The sequence below is a fragment of the Portunus trituberculatus genome, chromosome 12 (assembly GCF_017591435.1).
Source record: "Portunus trituberculatus isolate SZX2019 chromosome 12, ASM1759143v1, whole genome shotgun sequence".
Lineage (NCBI taxonomy): Eukaryota > Metazoa > Arthropoda > Malacostraca > Decapoda > Portunidae > Portunus > Portunus trituberculatus.
Window position 1 is genome coordinate 9,157,021 of NC_059266.1, and position 17,818 is coordinate 9,174,838.

The 17,818-nt window shown below is 42.2% G+C and overlaps 1 protein-coding gene across 1 annotated transcript in view; it reads right to left on the reverse strand.

The window, feature by feature from the left end:
• The window catches only part of LOC123502663 (atrial natriuretic peptide receptor 2-like), a 53,025-nt gene that overhangs the window by 9,073 nt on the left and 26,134 nt on the right, over nucleotides 1–17,818 (reverse strand). The window contains 17 exon segments of the mRNA XM_045251832.1: nucleotides 359–530; nucleotides 4,377–4,571; nucleotides 5,249–5,443; nucleotides 6,368–6,519; nucleotides 6,818–7,021; nucleotides 7,509–7,688; nucleotides 7,959–8,070; nucleotides 8,703–8,869; nucleotides 9,393–9,508; nucleotides 9,511–9,676; nucleotides 10,161–10,289; nucleotides 11,948–12,052; nucleotides 12,495–12,724; nucleotides 13,193–13,354; nucleotides 13,932–14,071; nucleotides 14,991–15,098; nucleotides 16,759–16,860. Of these exon segments, the coding sequence (XP_045107767.1) occupies nucleotides 359–530; nucleotides 4,377–4,571; nucleotides 5,249–5,443; nucleotides 6,368–6,519; nucleotides 6,818–7,021; nucleotides 7,509–7,688; nucleotides 7,959–8,070; nucleotides 8,703–8,869; nucleotides 9,393–9,508; nucleotides 9,511–9,676; nucleotides 10,161–10,289; nucleotides 11,948–12,052; nucleotides 12,495–12,724; nucleotides 13,193–13,354; nucleotides 13,932–14,071; nucleotides 14,991–15,098; nucleotides 16,759–16,860 (2,635 nt within the window).

The following is a 17,818-nucleotide window of genomic DNA, read 5'->3' on the forward strand; positions in this document are numbered from 1 at the left end:
ATTGAGAGGGAGATGATGGGACAGTAATGGTGAGTGATGAGGGAGATGATGGGATAGTGAAGAGAAAGAAGGGAATAAAAACAGGAAAGGAAACAGTGTGAAGGGAAACAGAGGGTGACAGTGAGAGGGAGATGATGGGACAGTGAAGGGAAGAGAAGGGAATAAAGACAGGAGAGAAAGGAGAAAGAGAGGTGACAGTGAAGGGAAGAGAGGAAAGGAAGAGAAGAGATAATAAATACATTCTCTCTCTCTCTCTCTCTCTCTCTCACACTTATTCACTCACTCAACTCACTAAATCACTCATTCAAACTCTCTCTCCCACACTCACTTACTCACACACACACACACTCACACTTACCCATCCCTGAGAGTCAAAGAGGCACTCCCCACCATACACAGTGCCAAAAGCCCCCTCTCCCAGCTTCCTGTTGATCACCACCTTGTCTCTCGGAATCTCCCACCCGTCGAAGATCTCAAACAGAGGACGGCCGCGCCACATCTCCTGTATCTTCTCCAGCTTCTTCTCATACCTGCGGGGAGAAGAGGTGTTGATGGTGAGGGGTTTAGTAATGTGGTGGTGGTGGTGAGGGGTGTAGTAGTGTGGTTGTGGAGATGGTGGTGGTGGGTGTGGTGGTAAGAGTATTAGTAATGGTGTGTTTTGGTGGTGGTGGTGGTGGTGGTGGTGGTAGTGGTGGTGGTGGTAGTAGTAGTATAGTGGTAGTGGAGGTAAGAGTAGCAGAAATAAGTGTTATTATCAGTAGTAGTAGTAGTAGTAGTAGTTATAACTCATCTTGCAATGAACTAAACTGTGCCTGTCATTGTAGAGGTGTCAGCTTCGGTCCAGCACACACGTATGCACACACCCACGCACAGGCATGTGCACATGCACAAGCATATGCACGCAATCGCGCACACACACCCACGCACACACACACCCACACATTACTCACCTTCATATCACTGTTTCCACTGTTTCAAATCCCAGCCATGTGTGGGACTGCTGGCCTAGTATATACACAGAAGAGACAACACACACACACACACACACACACACACACACACACACACACACACACACACACACACACACACACACACTCACTCACTCACTCACTCACTCACTCACTCACTCACTCACTCACTCACTCACTCACTCACTCTCTCTCTCTCTCTCTCTCTCTCTCTCACTCATTCACACTCTCTCTCTCTCTCTCTCTCTCTCTCTCTCTCTCTCATACACACACACCAACTCAAGGGTCTTTAATGATGAACAATTAGTCACTCAGGCCAGGCTGGGTCAGGTCGCTGAGTGTTGGTGACCTCCGGGTGTTTAGAGAGGCAGTTTTTAGGATGGCTGGCTCAAGGAAGGTTTAATTTTGAGGGACGGCAGGAGTTTACTTTCAAGGTTTGAGTCTTTCCAAAGGTGAGTAATAGCTATCGTCCAGTTCCATTTTATTTCTGTATATATTTGCTTTATTTAATTCATATATGTGTTTGGTTAATGAGTAAATAAGGGGGCTGCTAAGGTAACCCATAAGTTTAATACTAAATCGTCTTAACAAACTTCTTAAATTACTGAGTTTATTTCTGCATATATTTGCTTTATTTAATTCATATATGTGTTTGGTTAATGAGTAAATACAAAATGACCTTCATAAACTCCATAATTTATTGGCAGTTTTATGAAAGTTGGGAATATCAAATTTTTTTTCAGAGTTGACCCAAGAGTGTTTTCTTTTTTCTTTTTCTCCATCAAACACTACTTCCACATACACAAACACAGACTCAGCATGACCTAAGATGACCTGACACTTCGAAGGTCAAGCCACACTGACCCTGACCTGACCTGACCTTCATAAACTCCTTAATTTATTGGTATTTTTATGAAAGTTGGGATGATCAAAATTTTTCAGAGCTGACCCAAGAGTTTTTTTTTTTTTTTCTTCTTTCTTTTCTCCTTCAAACACTTCAACATACACAAACACAGACTCAGCGTGACCTAAGATGACCCTGGCTGACCTGACCACCTCTAAGGACAGCACAGGTACACACTCTGCACTGGGACACACTTAACCTTACGACCAGAGCACCATCTCACCAAAACAGCATATTTTCTTTACTCTCTTACTTTCCTTGTGACTTTGAACCAATGCACCAAATAGAAGGGAAGGATTTAAGTCCTTCTCTTTAAATAATTTACTTCTTTCCTTTTTTTTCAAGTCAACTAAGCCATTTTATTCTCCCACTCTGATCTATAAAGCTGTCTTAGTCAAGTGAGCCAGTTTTGCAGGTGTTCCTCATACTGCTGGTTAATAATTTTAGTTAATAAGCCCTTCAGTAGTAGTAGTAGTAGTAGTAGTAGTAGTAGTAGTAGTAGTAGTAGTAGTAGTAGTAGTAGTGATGACAGCAATAATAGTAACAATAGTGACAGCAATAAAAAAACAAAACATGGGAAACTGAAATGTGAAGAAAACACCAGAGACAAGAGTAGAGAGGCAGACACAACATTGCCAGACTAACCACTAACAAATCAACAAAGTACAGACAAAACAACATCAACATAACCATTCACATACGAGGCAAAAATTATAACATATTGTCTTTTATCTGAGAAAATAGCAACTAAAATAATGATGATGATAATAATAATAATAATAATAATAATAATAATAATAATAATAATAATAATAAGAGGATCATTCAGGGAACTGGCTATCAAGTGGGCCTTTTTTTTTCTTATTATTATTTTTGTTAGCCTAGGCTGGCTTTCCCCTTGCATTAAAAAAAAAAATAAAATAAATATAAAAATAACTATAATAATAATAATAATAATAATAATGTAATCCTTTAACAGATTCAAATAGTGAACAGAAATTTAGAAAAGTAGATTTAGAACCCACATGATCAGCTTTAACAGATTCAAATACCACATAGCAAAACTGATTAAGAAAAATACTAGAGATGAAAGAAATGGAGTAATGGATTCATGTACTAAAATACCAATTCTGATTAATAGGTTCCAATACCATATAACTTTGAGAAATAGGAAGATTAAATGCTACAAGAGCATTAGATTAGATCAGATACTAGATTAAAACGAGTGAAGTAATGGATTCGAAAAACTAAAATAATGAAATACCAAACCTGGTTAATAGATTCCAATACTATATAACTTAGAGAAATAAGGAGATTAAATGCTACATGAGTATTAGGTTTAAACACTACAAGGAATCAACTTAGAAATAAGGAGATTAAATGCTACAAAAATATTAAATTCAAATATTACAAGGAATCAACTTAGAAATAAGAAGATTCAATGCTACAAAAGTATTAGATTTAAACACTACATAGAATCAACTTAGAGAAATAAGAAGATTAAATACTACATGAGTATTAGATTTAAACACAACAAGGAATCAACTCAGAAATAAGAAGATTCAATGCTACATGAGTATCAGATTTAAGCATTACATAGAATCAACTTAGATTCAATGCTACAAAAGTATTATTATATTAGATTCAAATACTAAATGAATCCTGATATCAAACTACTTTGCCTTAAGGATTCAAACACCACATAACAACCTTGAGTATTGGATTCAAGTGCCAAATAGGAACCGTGAGGGTATTAGATTTAAATACTACAAGGACTCTAAGATTAAGGATTCAAACACCACATAACAACCTCGAGTATTGGATTCAAGTACCAAATAGGAACTGTGAGTAAGATCCAACACTTAACACTAAAATATAAGCAAAATGATGAACTGGAAAGGAAAAACCCACAAATGATAAGAAAAACTCAACTATACATTGAGCCCCTGGGAGCACTGAAAGCCTATGGGGAGAGAGTGCTGGGGGAGAGAGGGGTGAAGGGAGAGAGATGAGAGAGAGGAGGATGATGGGAGAGGGGGATGGGGGGAGAGGGATGAGGAGAGAGGAGGATGGTGGGAGAGAGCAATTGGGAAGAGGAAGATGTGAGGGAGAGGAGGATGGTGGGAGAGAGCGATGGGGGAAAGGAGGATGATGGAAGAGAGCGATGGAGGAGAGGAGGATGAGAGGAGAGAGCAATGAGGGAAAGGAGGATGGTGGGAGAGAGCGATGGGGAGAGGAGGATGAGAGGAGAGAGCGATGGGGAGAGGAGAATGAGAGGAGAGAGCGATAGGGGAGAGGGGTGGGGGGGGAGGAGGATGATGGGAGAGATCAATGAGGGAGAGGAGGATAAGAGAACGACTGGGGGTGCGAAAAAGCCTCCTCAAATGATAAGAAACACTCGACTATCACTGAGCCCCTGGGAACGCCGGAAGCCTATGGGGAGAGAGCTATGGGGGAGAGGAGGCTGAGGGGTGAGACTGGGGCGCGGGGGACAGCCTGACCTGCGCTTGAAGAGGAAGAAACACACGAGGAGGACAAGTGTGAGGCTGCCGAAGCAAATGGTGCACAAGACGACCACCGCTTGTGTGCACGTCAGGTTCAGGAAGTTTCTGAAGCCCTCCACCACACACTTCTCACTGCCGTCGTCTGGCTGTGTTCCCGACGGCCACACGAACCGGTCCTTGTAGATGTGGAGTCTGTCGGATGAAGACGTGAGGGGGTGAGGGAACTAGTGAAAGTCTGTGGGGTGAAGAGGTGAAGGGGTGAGGAAACTAGTGGAAGTCTGTGGGGTGAAGGGGTGAGAAAACTATCAAAAAAACAAAAGAAATACAAAAAAATAATGAAAGAAAGTGAATGAAAAATCAGAAAACGAGAAAAATTGAAAGAAAATGAATGAAAAATCAAAGAAAAACAAAAAATAATGAAGAAAAATTAATGAAAAATCAAAGAAATATGAAAAATAATAAAAGAAAACTAACAAAAACCAGGAAAATCTAAGAAAACTGTGGAGTCTGTGGGGTGAAGAAATGGAAGGGTGAGGGGGTGAATGGTGAGTGGGGTGAATAGAGAATAGGTGCTGGAGGGATTAAAGATGGATAAATGCAAAATACAAGATGATGGACGGCTAAAGGAAGGATAAAGAGAGAATAAAGGAGTTAGAGGAGGAAGAATAGAGAATAGGTTTGAGGTGTGATGGGTGAGAGGGAGGAATGGGGAATACAACCTTACTTTACAATACTTTACTCCAAATGACTCACTCCCTCCAGATCTGCCAGGGGTGACTTGGGGTGATATGTGGCCTTACTTAACCTTACCTAACTTAACCTTACCTTACCTAACCTTACTTTACAACACTTCACATTACATTACTCACTCTCCTAGATCTGCCAGGGGTGACTTGGGGTGGTATGTGGCCACCTTCACATATTCCCCAGACTGGAACTGCCACACAATGACGTCGGTGAGGCGAGAGTTGCGCGTCTCCCCGCCGTCTGAACTGTCTGCGTTGAAATTGATGTGGCCTGAGACCCCATTGAAGGAGGTGCTGGAGATCTTCTTGATGAACGCTCTGTGGGAAGGGAGAGAGAGAGAGAGAAACACCTTTAAAAACTTGAATAATTTATTGAACCATATTAAAAACACACACAATCACTTCTGAAAATTCATAGCAATCTCTAACCCAGGAAAAAGCCCATATTGAGAGAGAGAGAGAGAGAGAGAGAGAGAGAGAGAGAGAGGAGAGGAGAGAGAGAGGAGAGAGAGAGAGAGAGAGAGAGAGAGAGAGAGAGAGAGAGAGAGAGAGAGAGAGAGAGATAAACAGCTTATCAAACCTTATTAAACCACACACACAGAAAATCACCTTTGAAAATTCACAATAGCTTACACCAACAAACACACAAACACACACACACACTAAACTAAACTAAACTAAACTGACCTGACCTGACCTTCCTTTACTTAAACACATAACACTCAAATCATACTAAAACCAACATACACCTTAATTAACTTCACCAAACACACACCACCTAACTGACTGACTGACTGAATGACTAACTAAATAACTAACTAAATGACTAATTAACTAACTAACTGACTGACTGACCTAACCTAACCTAACCTAACTTAACTTAACCTCACCTAACCTAAAAATAAACTGGCTAACTGAGCACCTAAATTAACCTAACCTAATCTAACAAACCCAACCTCACCTAACCGGTAGCTCAGTGGTTAGAGCGCTGGCTTCACAAGCCAGAAGACCGGTGTTCGATTCCCCGGCCGGACGGAGATATTTGGGTGTGTCTCCTTTCACGTGTAGCCCGTTCACTTAGCAGTGAGTAGGTACGGGATGTAAATCGAGGAGTTGTGACCTTGTTGTCCCTCCCGGTGTGTGGTGTGTGCCTGGCCTATCCAAAGATCGGAAATAATGTCTGGCTGTCTCGTCAGAGACTGCAGCAGATCAAACAGTGAAACACTATACCCCAATGCTTACTGTGTGGTGTTGGTGGCTCTGAGGTCGGCAGCATATGATGGGTCCTCCTTGAACAGCTTGTCGAGGGCGAGGGCGTACACCCACACAGCGTCGTAGGTGAAGCCTGCGTAGTCAGACTCTGCCACGTTCTCATTATCGTACTCCTTGATAGCCTGGTGAGGGGAGGGGAGGAGGAGGAGGAGGGAGAGAGAGAGAGAGAGAGAGAGAGAGAGAGAGAGAGAGAGAGAGAGAGAGAGAGAGAGAGAGAGAGAGAGAGAGAGAGAGAGAGAGAGAGAGAGAGAGAGAGAGAGAGAGAGAGAGAGAGAGAGAGAGAGAGAGACTGTAAGACTGGCTGGGTACAAGAGCCTTACCCTTGAGTACAAAATAAATAAATAGAACACAAACTAAAAAACAAAACAATAGCAAACACCAACTTTCCAACCCTGAACCAAATTAAAAGAGGAGCCTTACCTTCGAGTACTCCACCTTCCACTCCTTGACAGTCTGGCCCGTCTGAATAGTCTGGGAGTCCTCTGCAAAGTACCTGTACGAGAGTGACATGTGGCCCTCCAAGGCAGCGCTCATCTGTTCCGTGGAGCAGTTGCTGTTTGTCTCAAGTGCGTCTGTGTCATACCAGTTCTTTGTAAACCAGTGGGGAAGGAACCATAAGTAGCCCTGAAAGGTGATAGGAGTGTTAGTGGTTCATCTGGAAAAATCTTGCTATTCATCTCCATGGCCTTGATAGTTGTGGTGAGAGAATAAAGTGTTTTAAGAAAGTTTTTACATTTTTTAAGGGCAGAGTGATGAGGAAACACACTTGAAAAACCCGCTAATCATCTCTGCGGCCTAGAAAAATAGTCGTGGTGAGAGAATAAAGTATTTTTAAGCAAGTTTTTACAGTTTTAGAGGCAGAGCGATGGAGAAACACACTTGAAAACCCTGCTAATCATCTCTGCGGCCTTGGAAAACAGTCGTGGTGAGAAAATAAAGTGTTTTTAAGCAAGTTTTTACGCTTTTAGAGGCAGAGTGACATGATTTCTACCTTACTAACTGGAGAAACACTCTTGAAAACCCTGCTAATCATCTCTGTAGCCTTGGAAAACAGTCATGGTGAGAAAGTAAAGCGTTTCTAAATACCGACCCTTATCTCTCTCTCTCTTACCTCCTTGCCAGTCATCCCGAGGTGGCTTGCCCCGCACAGCACCTCACAAGCCACGTCCTGGTAGAAATTGCCAATGATGATGCGGTACTTCTCCTTGTTCAGCATCTGCAGCTTGGAAATCACATCAGAGGTCTTGCGCTCGTCGGAAAACTCCTTCTTGTCGAGTGTCATGTTGTGCTCCTGTGAGAGAGAGAGAGAGAGAGAGAGAGGGTGACGTAGGAGTGTGTGAGGGAGTAAAGTGAAATAGGATTGTGAGAGAGAGAGAGAGAGAGAGAGAGAGAGAGAGAGAGAGAGAGAGAGAGAGAGAGAGAGAGAGAGAGAGAGAGAGAGAGAGAGAGAGAGAGAGAGAGAAAAGTAAGACTATTAGGGAAAGGAAAAAAAGGAATAGCTGGAAAAAATAAAGAAAAGAAAAACAACAAAAACAACATACACACACACACACACACACACCTGCAGCAGTTCCTCCAAGACAGTGAGGTATTCGGAGTAGCGGTGTCCCTCCTCCACCAGCGACGCAATCCTCCTCCACCCCATGTTGCGGAAGAGGTGCTTGTACACATACCTGAAGGAGGAACACAACTGTTAAACTCTCTGTGGTTGTCAGGAATAGGTGGAAAAATTAGGTTAGGTCAGTTTAGGTTGCATTAGGTTAGGTTAGGTTAGAAAGAAAGAAAAAATGGAAGAATGGAAGGAAGGAAGGAAGGAAGGAAGAAAGGAAGAAAGGAAGAAAGGAAGAAAGAAAGAAAGAAAAGAAAGAAAAAGACAAAATAGAGATTTGACACTCACCCCAAAAAATAACTAGAAAAATAAAGAAAATGAAAAAGAAAGAAATGAAGAAAAGTAAGATGAAAAATCGACTTGACACTCACCCTCCAAAAAAAAAAAAAAAAAAAAAGAAGGAAAGAAAGAAAACTAAGACAAGAAACTGAAACTTGACACTAAAATCAAAAGGAAAAAAGAGAAAAAGAAAAAGAAAAACAAATTGACACTAACCCCTCCTTAGAAAAAAAAGAAAGAAAGAAAGAAAGAAAGAAAGAAAACAAAAATAGAGACTTGACACTGACCCAAATATTCTGTTGTTAAAAAAAAAAATAAATAAAAAAATAAAAATAAAAAAATTACGACACTAAACCCCCAAAATAATAATAATAATAATGCAGAATAAACAAAAAAATAGAGAGGCTTGACACATACCCAAATATCCTGTTCTCTGGGATGGTCCTGAAGAAGTAAGGGTAGTCGTCCTGGCCGGAGAATATTGCCCCCTCCGCTGCGTAGGATATGATGGGGATGTTGAAGTACTTGGACACTCCAGCGATGGGCTCAATGGTGTCCGAGCAGGCCGGCCCCACGAACCCAATCTGATGGCAGGTGGTATGGGCTCGTTAAGGTAGGTTTGGTTATTTTGGTTAGTTCATATGCCTTGCTAAACACACACACATACACACCTTATCAAACACACACACACACACCTCTATCAAACACACACACGCCCGGTAGCTCAGTGGTTAGAGCGCTGGCTTCACAAGCCAGAGGACCGGGTTTCGATTCCCCAGCCGAGTGGAGATATTTGGGTGTGTCTCCTTTGACGTGTAGGTGGTGTTCACCTAGCAGTGAGTAGGTACGGGATGTAAATCGAGGAGTTGTGACCTTGTTGTCCCGGTGTGTGGTGTGTGCCTGGTCTCAGACCTATCCCAAGATCGGAAATAATGAGCTCTGAGCTCGCTCCGTAGGGTAACGTCTGACTGTCTCGTCAGAGACTGCAGCAGATCAAACAGTGAAACACACACAGACACCTTTATCAAACACACACATTTTGCTAAAAGCTCACACACACACACACACACACACACACACACACACACACACACAAACAAAACATACCATTGTGTTATAGAAGCCTTGAGATGAAGAGCGCTGCAGAATCTGAATAAACTTCCTCATGACGATAGCGGAATTACAGGCTCCGTTTAAGACAATTGACCTGATCTTGTAGTCTTGAGAATGCTGGTGTTGTTGTTGATTGCCTCCACAGCCATAAAGTAGGCAGCCACAGCACCTGGGGCCAGGAACTTAAACCTCTCTGTCTCATTGCCAAGGATCGGAAAGAGGCCAACCAGGCGGAGCTCATGAAGAATGCGACCTGAATGCCAGTGTTCCCAGTGCTCCTGTTGGGGGTGTAGAGAGGTTGTCAGAAGGAGAGGAGAGGAGAGGAGAGGAGAGGAGAGAGAGAGAGAGAGAGAGAGAGAGAGAGAGAGAGAGAGAGAGAGAGAGAGAGAGAGAGAGAGAGAGAGAGAGAGTTGGTGAGTGAGTGAGTGAGTTGTGGTTGGTTGGTTGAAGAAAAGAAGGAAAGAAGGAAGGGAAACAGATACAAAGAAATTATTAAAGAAAAAAGAAATGAAGAAAAGTAAGAAAAAATAAAAGAATGAATGAAGACACTAGAGGAAGGAAAAACTGGTCATTTGTGAGAGAGTGAGAAAGAAAAGGAGAAAGAAAAAGGGAAAAAGAAAGGAAAGAAAAAGAAAAGAAAGATAAAGAGAAAGGGAGAGAAAGAAAAAAAGAGAGAAATGAAAAGAAAAAGAAAAGTAGAAAAAAGAAAAAGAAAATACAAACAAGACAAACAAACAGAAATGAAACACACACACACACACACTTGTTTTTCTTCATCCACGAGCAGGCTACTTGGTCCAGTGTGTCGGGGGTCTTGACGCCCTCCCAAGTGTTGTAAATGTCCAGCACCTCGGAAAACTGCACGTTGCTCAGCTGGACCATGTGGAGAGCCTGCAGGACGGACAGACAGTGCTTACCTCACCATTCATCTATTTATCTTATTCATTTATGTATTATCTATTTATCTTTTTAATTATTTTTCTTTCTTGTCTAGCTATACCATTTAAAGTTTGTGGGATGGACAGACAGTGCTCCCCTCACCATTATTTACTTATTTATTTTCATTTTGTTCAGCTAGACCATGTGAAGACTAAGGAAGAGCCGGCAGGATATTCAGTATGGAAGAGGGAGACAGTTGAGTGCCATTGAAGAAGAGGGGATAGTTGTCCAGAAGGCTGTGTTGAGTTGATGCATGGAGGAATCGAGATTTTGAGGCATTGAAAACTACTCGGACATTCAATTCTTCTTCTTCTTCTTTTTATGCAAGAGGGGAAACCAGCCAAGAGTAACAGGAAAAAACACCTATTTGATTGCCAGTTCCCTTAATTAACCCCTTCAGTAGCATGACGTGTTTTCATATGCATTCTGGTGACTATTTGGTGATTTGATACAGCTTCAGAAACTCACGTGGGGGGATTACAATAGTGAAGACTGTGGCCATCAATTTTCTGACCTCCATAGATACTTCCTAATGTCAATATAATGGTCTAATTGTACACTAATCTCAAGGTAAAAAATGTGTTCCAGTTCTAAAGATTTGGTGATTTTCGACAGCTTCAGAAACTCATCTGGGCGATTAAAATAGTGAAGACTGTGGCCATTAATCTTCCAACCTCCATAGACCCTTCCTAATGCAAATAAATAAAATCATCTAATCACACCCAAAATCAAGGTAATAATGTGTCTCAGTGCTGAAGGGGTTAAAAGGCCCACTTGATTGCCAGTTCCCTTAAGGATTTACTCGCTTTTGTTAGAAAAAAAGGTCTGAAACAGTTAGTCAAAGAAAATGTATAAACAAATAAATAAAAGGGATAAATGTCTTGAAACCTCCCTCTTAAATGAAGTCAAGTTGTAGGAAGTTGGAAATACTTGCTTATATTAGAAAAATAAATATAAAATGCCAAAGTTCTTGAAAATCTTTCTTCTACTCATACATAAAAGTATTTTCTACCTAACCCGAGCTTACCTAACCTACGCTAACCTAACCTAACCTAATCCAGCCTAGCCTACCTAAGCTAACCTAATCTAACCTTGCCTTGCCTTGCCTTACCTTAACTAACCTTAGCTAACCTCATCATACTTTACCAAACCTAACCTAACTTTTTTCTATGTAAGAGAGGAAAACTAGCAAAGGGCAACATGAAACAAAAAAAGAAAAAGGCCCACTTAGCTGTCAGTCCTCTTGCAGATCTGAGAATTAGCCCCAATAAATAAGAGGATATCTTGAAACTTCCCTCTTAAATGAAGTCAAGTCGTAGGAAGTTGGGAAGGAGTCAAGGCAAGGTTGGCAGACTGACCTCATAGGCAAAGTTCCTACCTAACCTGACTTTACCTACCCTAGCCTACCCTAACCTAACCTTCTTAATTTCTGGCAAAGGGCAACATGAAAACAAAAAAAGAAAAAGGCCCACTTAGCTGCCAATCCCCTTGCAGATCTGAGAGTAGGTCCCTCCAATAAATTAAAGGAAAAATGTCTTGAAACCTCCCTCTTAAATGAAGTGAAGCCATAGGAAGTTGGGAAGGAGTCAAGGCAAGGTTGGCAGACTGACCTCATAGGCAAACTTGGCATATCTTTCCAGCTTCTTCCAGACAAACTTATGGAAGGGATGCATCTCATACTTGCACTGGAAGAAGGTGCTGGGGCTGCCGGAGACCTGAGGAGGGAGACAGGACGGTGAGAGGGGCTGAGTTGATGAAAGCGTGAATTTAGTCATGTTGAGGTGATGAAAGAGTGATGGTTTTAAGAGAGTTCAGTCAAGATTGTGTTCAGGAGGGAGAAAGGGTGTGGGTGTGGGTGTGTGTGTGTGGGGGGGCTTTATATCACACCCTGTCAACACAGAAACACTCAGATTCACACACACCACCTCCCACACACACACACACACACTAACACACTACCTCCCACACACTCTGCCAACACACACCACCTCTTAAACCCGGCCAACACACACAAATTAACACACAAACACTCACACACATCACTTCTTAAACCCTGCCAACACACACTATCTCACACACACACACACACACACGCCCTGCCAACCCAAACACACACACATACACACACACAACACCTCTCAAACCCTGCCAACTTACCTGAGAACTGTCAATGCAAGGAGGGAAGGAGACAGAGGTAAAATTGAAGGGCTGGAGGAGCACTGAAGGCCACCAATGGAATACCAGCACAGAGCGAGTGATGCCTTGGTCTTGCAGTCTCAGGTTGGCCTCCAGGAAGCTGTGGTCGAGGTGTGGGCCGATGTAAGCCACCCGGATGTACGCTCTCATTGTCAGGATCTGGGTGTGTAGGAAGCTGGCAATCTCCGAGTCTGAAAGGGATGTTTTTTCTATAGACTATGCACAGTTGACATCTTCAGTAGTGCATGTTTCCCTATTCATTCTGGTGAGTATTTGGTGATTTAATACAGCTTTGGGGACTTATGTAGGGGGTTAAAATAGTGGAGGCTCCGGTCATTAAGCTCCTGACCTCCATAGACTCTTCGTAATGTCAATAATATGGTTCAATCCTACACAAAAGTCGTACACAGAGGTTCCAATCTTTATTTAGTGTTGCATAATGTATTGTAATGGTCAGTAAGGTTTCTCTCTCTCTCTCTCTCTCTCTCTCTCTCTCTCTCACACCTTTCTTTTGCTATTGTTTCATTTCTTCCATCCACATTATGTCTCTCTTGCTCTCACTCTCTCTCTCTCTCCCTCACCTTTCTTTTACTCTTGTTTCAATCCATCCATCCATATTATCTCTCTCTCTCTCTCTCTACTCCCCCCCTCCCCCTCACCTGCTTTAGAAGTGAAGAGCACGGCACAGGTGGCAGTGCTGGCCTGGCACCACGGGGGGCTGAAGATGCCACCAGTGCACCTCAACCCCTCCTCAAGGTCCTCTGGGCAATAGTACTCCTGGGTCACCGGGTCCCTTACTTTGTGACTCAGCGTCTTCAGTTCTGAGATGGTGAGGAGAGGGGGTCACGGAGGGGCAGGGAAGGGAAAGTAGAAGGAAGGAAGTAGGAGGGAGGAGGAGGTGGTGGAGGAGAGGAGAGGAGAGGAGAGGAGAGGAGAGGAGAGGAGAGGAGAGGAGAGGGAAGGGAAGGGAAGGGAAGGTAGAAGAAAGGAGGGAAGAGAAAGACAAGGAAGGAAGGATACAAATACGAAGGAGAAGGGAGGGAGAAAAGAGAGGAGAGGAACAAAAAGGCAAGGCAAGGAAAAGAAAGGAAAGGAAAGGAAAGGAAAGGAAAGGAAAGGAAAGGAAGATAAAAGTAAGAAAGAAGGAAGGAAGGAAGGAAAAATTCAAAACACAGCCTTCATTTTTTGTTGTAGTAGGGGAAACCTGGCCGAGGACAGACCCACTTAGATGCCAGTCCCCGAGCAGGTCCAGGAGACAGAGTAAGCCTTAAAATCAAATAAATATAATAAAAAATAAAAATAAATTAACACACAAGGATTCCTACAATCATTTAAATTCATGGTCTAAATATAAAATTATGAGCATCCTACAGTGTCCTAAAGCATCCTACAGCTTACCTTCCGGGGTCCTGTGGAAGATCCTGAGGGCAGGGGAGTCCTTGGTGATGAAGGACCTCCAGTGCTCAACGATGAAGGCGTTGGAGTCGAGGAGGGACGCCGGCAGGAACCACCCAAACCTTCCCCCAGATCCAAGGTAGCTGTGGGGTGGGGTGAGGTGGGGTGGGGTGAGGTGGGGTGGGGTGGGGTGAGGCAAGGTTAGGTAAAGTTAAGTGAGGTGAGGTGAGGTGAAGTGAGGAGAGAGAGAGAGAGAGAGAGAGAGAGAGAGAGAGAGAGAGAGAGAGAGAGAGAGAGAGAGAGAGAGAGAGAGAGAGAGAGAAGTAGTAGTTAAGTGGAAGGAGGATGTGGGAAGCAAGTGTCAATGACGAAAATTGGTAATGGTGATGAGTGTGGGAGGGAGGGAGGGAGGAGAGAGAGAGAGAGAGAGAGAGAGAGAGAGAGAGAGAGAGAGAGAGAGAGAGAGAGAGAGAGAGAGAGAGAGAGTAATAGTATCCTTTCCATTCCTATAGGTCCTTCTATTCATGTTAACCCTTCTAATTTCTCTTAACCCTTGCCATTCCTGATTCCTGATTCCTAAACCCTTCAAATCCTATCTTAATCCTTCAAAATCCTGTCTTAATCTTCCAATTTCTATTTTTAACCATCCTATTTCCTGATTCCTACTTCCTATATCCTTCCCTTCCTATCCTATACCTTTGAAATCCTGTTAATCCTTCAAATCCTATATCAATCCTTCTCAATCTGTGTTAATCCATCTAATCCCTTAATCCCTTTGTTAATCTATCAAATCCTGTTAATCCTTCTCTTTGTTAATCCTTCAAATCCCATGTTAATCCTTCTAATACCTTTGTTAATCCTTCAAATCCTATGTTAATCCTACAAATCCTATGTTAATCCTTCTATTTCCTTTATTAATCCTTCTACTTCCTGTTAATCCTTCTAGTCCCTTTCTTAATCATTCCATATCCTATACTAACCTTCTAATCCCTTTCCCAATCCTCCTATTCCAGCTCTCCCTTCACCATTCCTGCTTCCGATCCCCTGTTTGGTGCTTCCTACCTGCTGGTGTCGAACTGGGTGGTGATGGGCTCCAGGTTGTACCCCGGGGGCACCCACACCTGCAGATTCACCATGGCCTGGGGGATCTGAACCTCCATGCTGGACTTGCTGTAATGGAAGGAGTGGTGTTACAGGTGTGTGTGTAGGATTGGGTGGTGTTAGTTCTCTCTCTCTCTCTCTCTCTCTCTGGAATTTGGGTGGGTGGTATTAGTGCTCTCTCTCTCTCTCTCTCTCTCTCTCTCTCTCTCTCTCTCTCTCTCTCTCTCTCTCTCTCTCATTACACATGCTGAAATAGAACATAACACCATTCTCTCTCTCTCTCTCTCTCTCTCTCTCTCTCCACCACAATGCCCTCAGTGTGAAAAGGTAACACTGGCAGAGTGGTGTAGTGTGCAAAGAGTCACACACACACACACACACACACACACACACACACACACACACACATTACTACCATTAATTAAATAAAAAACATTAGTATTTACACACAGCTTTACAAATTACAACCTTTCACAACTGTTACCATTAAAAAGCGTGTAAAATAAAGCAGGTGTCATTTCAAGTTATTACTATTACTACTACTTTTAAGGCTCCTCATCTCAAAACACTCCTGCGCTTCACCTTCACTATTTCAAAAGGCTTTACTTAAATTGACATGAGTTTTTAAGGGTGTTTTTATAATTCTAGAGGCAGAGTGACATGATTTCTGCTTTATTAACTGGAAAAACACTCTTAAAAACCCCGCTCGTCATCTCTGTGGCCTTGGAAAACAGTCGTGATGAGAAGCAGTGTTTTTCAATACGAACCTTACTACTGCTACTACTATTAATATTAGTTCACTACTACAGGAGAAATATTAATAGCTTATCTCAGCCATACATACAGACAGACAGACAACTAGATAGATAGACAGACAGACAGACAGACAAACATGCCTTCCTTACTTCCTTCATTCTAGTTAATCTTTGTCAGTTATGAAAAAAAGTTACTACCACTACTATTATTACTACTGCTACTACTATTACAGGAGAAATAGTAGCAGTAGGAGTTTATCTCAGACATACAGATAGACAGACAGACAGACGGACAAACATATTAATCAGTAATCTTTTTTTTTTCTTTTTTAATTTTTTTGTTGCCATTGGCCATTTCCTCGTCTTACATAAAAAAAGAAGAAAAAAACAGACAGACAGACAGACAGACGGACATTCCTTCTCTCTGTCACAGTCATGGATGATTAAAAAGAATATTGAATTATTTATTTTTTCTATCTCTAAGTTGTCTTGGCTCAAACTTGTAGGAATTGTGGGTGGTGGTGGAGGAGGAGGAGGAGAAGGGGGAGGAGGATAAATGAACTGGATAAAGGGAAGAGATATAATGAGGTTAATGAATGGAGGTAAGTGATAATGAATGATAAATAAAATGAAATGAAAGAAAATGAAATGAAATGAAAGAAAATGAAATAAAGAAAATTAAATGAAAATGAAAGAAAATGAAATGAAAGAAAATGAAATGAAATGAAAGAAAATGAAAGAAAATGAAATGAAATGAAAGAAAATGAAATGAAATGAAATGAAAAAATGAAATGAAACGAAAGAAAAAAACAGGTAGTTTAAAAATCCATAATAAAAAAATAAATAAATCAAACAAGAATAAAAAAAAAACGAGAAAAAAATAGAAAAAAAACAAGAAAAAAAAAAATCAATAGAACAAAAAAAAAAAAAAAAAGAAACACAACAACAAAACAACACAAGGGAAACACACTTACTTGGCCACAAGGACCAAATTTCCGTCGACAAATATGAAGTCGAAGATGAGCGGAAAGAGCCAATCAGGACCACTCAGGGCGGGCTCTGGCTCACGGCGGTCACTGGGGGTGGAGCGGGGGTGGGGGGTGGATGGCGGACTCACGGTGGAGGGGGAAGAGTGGATGGAGGGAGAGGGGAGAGTGGAATAAGGGGGTGAAAATGGGAGAGTCGAGTGAGAGGAGAGAGTTGAAACATGGGAGAGTGTAGGAAAAGTGGACGAAGAGTGGTGAGAGTAGAGGGAGAGTGGAGCAAGGGTGGAGCGAGGGTGGAGGAGAAGGAAGGAAGAGTGAGGATAAGGGAGGTGGAGTGAGAGTGGAGAGGGAGATGATAATTGGTCACAGAAGTTCAGCGAGAGAATAAAGGACAGATTTCAAGAACAAGGAATGAAAAGAGAAAAAGAAAACGTAAATAAGAGAGAAAAACAAAACAAAAAGGGAAAAGAAAAGAAACGAAAAAAAATCATGAAAAAAAACAAGGGAAAAGAGAAAAAAAAGAAACAAGGGAAGAGAGAAAAAAAAAAAAACACAAAGAAAACAAGAAAAACAATAAGAAAAATAAGAAGACATCGCCAAATGCTTTCCTTTCCTCGCCGAATCGAACCGAACCGAAAGCGACTTCATTCCACAGACGACGACACGGAGCAGACGGGGCACGGGGGCGGGGCACGAAGCGGACGGGGGGCGGGGCACGAGGCGGACGGGGCACGGGGAATGGGGGTGGTGTTGGAGGTGGGGGGAGGTCAGGTCATGTCAGGTCAGGTCAACTCACGGCACAATGCATGGGGGTGATAATGCGATAAGAGAGAGAGAGAGAGAGAGAGAGAGAGAGAGAGAGAGAGAGAGAGAGAGAGAGAGAGAGAGAGAGAGAGAGAGAGAGAGGAAAATTTGTTGTATTTATGAAAAAAAATAAAAATAAAAACCAGCTTCTCTCTCTCTCTCTCTCAGTGTTCAGTGCTACACAAGTGGAAAGAAAAGAAAGACAAGAAAAAAAGAAGAAAAACAAGAAAAACAAATCCACTCT